Genomic DNA, 3,014 nt, shown 5'->3' on the forward strand with positions numbered 1-3,014 from the left:
TGCTATGGCATCACAGCTCACAGCAACCTCAAACTCTTGGGCTTAAGTGATTCTCTTGCCTCAGCCTCCCAAGTAGCTGGGACTACAGGCGCCAGACACAACCCCCAGCTATTTTTTGTTGTAGTTGTCATTGTTGTTTAGCTGGCCCGGCTAGGTTTGAACCCGCCAGCCTCAGTGTATGTGGCTGGTGTCATAACCACTGTGCTACAGGTGCTGAGCTGATATTATCAGTTTTATACAGTGATTATTGTGATTAAAAACAGAGATCTGGGGTCTGGCACAGAGGCTTACAACTGTTATCCTAGAGCTCTGAGAGGCCAACAGGTGAATCACCTGAGCTCAGGTGTTCAAGACCAGTCTGAGCCAGAGCGAGATCCTGTCTCTAAAAATAGCGGGGTATTGTGGCCGGCACCTATTGTCCCAGCTACCTGAGAGGCTGAGGCAAGAGGATCACTTGAGCCCAAGAATTTGAGGTTGGTGTGAGCTATGATGCCATATCACTCTATCCAGAGTGACAGAATGAGATTCTGTCTAAAAAATCAAAAAAAAGAAGAAAAAAAAAAAAAAAAGGCAGTGCCCGTAGCTCAGTGGGTACAGTGCCGGCCATAAGCACTAGGGCTGGCAGGTTTGAACCTGGCCTGGGCCAGCTAAACAACAATGACCATTGCTACAACAACAACAAAAAATAGCCAGGCGTTGTGGCAGACACCTATAGTCCGAGCTACTTGGGAGGCTGAGGCAAGAGAATCACTTAAGCCCAAGAGTTGGAGGCTGCTGTGAGGTGTGACGCCTGGCACTCTAACAAGAATGACATAGTGAGACTCTGTCTCAAAAAAAAAAAAAAAATCCCAAAAAATGGCCACGAACATTGGGTTGTGCCTATTAATCCTAGCATTCTGGGAGGCTGAGGCAAGTGGTTTCTCTGAGCTCAAGGGTTCAAGACCAGCCTGAGAAAGAGTGAGATCCCCGTCTCTAAAAGTAGCCAGGCATTGTGGCGGGTGCCTGTAGTCCCAGGTACTCAGGAGGCTGAGGCAAGAAAATCATTTAAGCCCAAGAGTTTGAGGCTGCTGTGAGCTTTGACACCACAGCACTCTAGCAAGGCTGACAAAGGAAGACTCTGTCTCAAAAAAAAAAAAAAAAAAGAAGAGAAAGAAAAACTAGCTGGGGGGCTGGGTGCCTCATCTCTATAATCCTAGCACTCTGGGAAGCTGAGGGGAGTGGATCACCTGAACTCAGGAGTTAGAGACCAGCTTGAGCAAAGTGAGACCCCATCTCTATAAAAAATAGAAAACTTGGGGGCAGCGCCTGTGGCTCAAAGGGGTAGGGCGCCGGCCCCATATGCAGAGGTGGCAGGTTCAAACCCAGCCCCAGCCAAAAACTACAAGGAAAAAAAAATAGAAAAATTAGCTGGGTGTTGTGATGAGTGCCTGTAGTCCCAGCTACTTGGGAGGCTGAGGCAAGAGGATCTGCTTGAGCCCAAGAGTTTGAGGTTGCTGTGAGCTAGGACACCCCAATACTCTACCCAGGGCAACAACCTGAGACTTTGTCTCAAAAATAAATAAATAATTAAAAATCAACATAAATTCCAGGTGTTAAAAAAAGAGTAAGAAATGAAAACAGAAAGAAAAAACATGCAGTAAAAAAAACAGGAAAACGTTTACACTGTTTAGAAGACAGTGTGATTAGCACTGTCTGCCATCATCCTGATTCTGTTTATTTCATTCTCATTCTTTCTGGTACAGTGCCCTGGCATTATCATGGCTCACAGCAACCTTAAACTCTTAGGCTCAAGCAATCCTCTTCCTTCACCTCCCAAGTAACTGGGACTACCCTATATAGGCACCTGCCATAACACCCAGTTAGTTTTGTCTATTTTTAGTAGAGATGTGGGTCTCACTCTTGCTCAGGCTGGTCTTGAACTCCTGAGCTCAAGCAATCGACCTGTCTCTGTCTCCCAGAGTGCTAGGATTACAAGCCTGAGCCACTGCACCTGGCCCGGTCCTAATTCTTGATCTAGTCAGAATGCTCTTACACGGCGTCCAACAAGAAAAAGCCAACTGTCAATAGTAAGAAAAACAAAAAACACTAACCCGAAAAAGAAAACTACATTTGAAAATAAACTGTGTCTGTGTCTAATCGTAACACCAAGGCTTGGGATTTCTCTTTCTTAAGACCCCACCTCTTCCCCAGCCCGCCAAAAGGCTCAAGTCCCCCTCATTATATCATGGCAAGGAAGGAGTTAGGGAGTGAAAATCTCAAGAAAAATAAATTTCATGGCAGGTTAGAGGCTCCAGATGCCAGGCTTTATACCCTTTTAGGAAGGTGTCTCTTACTCCAGAAACTTGCAGGGGCTTTTCTTACCCTTCCTTGATGAAGGCGACGCAGAATTAGTGGCAGAAGTGGAGGAACCAAGCACCTTCCTGGGGGCTCGAGAAGCCACCACTGCGAAGAGAGGCAAAGGAGGGTGTTTAGAGGAGGGAAGGTTCGGACATCGAGTCACAAGAGCCACGTTCCAATCATAGTCCCAAGCCCAGAGGTTTCAGAACAGGCTAACCTTCCCCTGCCCTCGTCGCTTCCTCCAGAAGGTAAAGGGGTCGGGCGGCTGCTTCCTGCCTAGGCGCAGTTGGGCTCACAGGGCCCCGGGGAACCCGAGCATCTCCTACTTGTGGACGGGCTGCCAGGAAAAAAACCCTGCCCTCCACTCCCTCACTCAATAGCCTCACCTTTTCTGTAGGTGCCTGGGACACTGTCTGCTTTAGTCCGCACCATGTTCAAAGGGGAGAAGCCGAGAATAACGAACTATTCTCAACCGAGCGCGATTCACTGGACAAGGATGTGAAAACTAAAATCCCGCCACAGTTTATATTGTTCTCTTTCCCGCGCGCTCCACGGGCTCTCCCGTGCCGCCGTTCCCATTGGTTCCGCGCCGTTCCCCCGCCAACCAATCCCCTGTGTCCAGGGTTGACAGCCGCAAGGCCTGAGGTAGCACAAACCCATCCATCAACCCGCAGACT

The 3,014-nt window shown here is 48.4% G+C and overlaps 1 protein-coding gene across 1 annotated transcript in view; it reads right to left on the reverse strand.

Moving 5' to 3' along the window:
• Positions 1–2,769, reverse strand: part of PCLAF (PCNA clamp associated factor) — a 13,121-nt gene extending 10,352 nt beyond the window's left edge. The window contains exons 1-2 of the mRNA XM_003784417.3: positions 2,724–2,769; positions 2,362–2,442 (exon numbers count right to left, since the gene is read on the reverse strand). Coding sequence (XP_003784465.1) covers positions 2,362–2,442; positions 2,724–2,769 — 127 coding nt within the window. The remainder of the gene's footprint in view (positions 1–2,361; positions 2,443–2,723) is intronic.
• Positions 2,770–3,014: the final 245 nt, after the last annotated feature.

Source organism: Otolemur garnettii, unplaced genomic scaffold (assembly GCF_000181295.1).
Source record: "Otolemur garnettii isolate 467f Iridium unplaced genomic scaffold, OtoGar3 scaffold00011, whole genome shotgun sequence".
NCBI classification, from domain to species: Eukaryota; Metazoa; Chordata; class Mammalia; order Primates; family Galagidae; genus Otolemur; species Otolemur garnettii.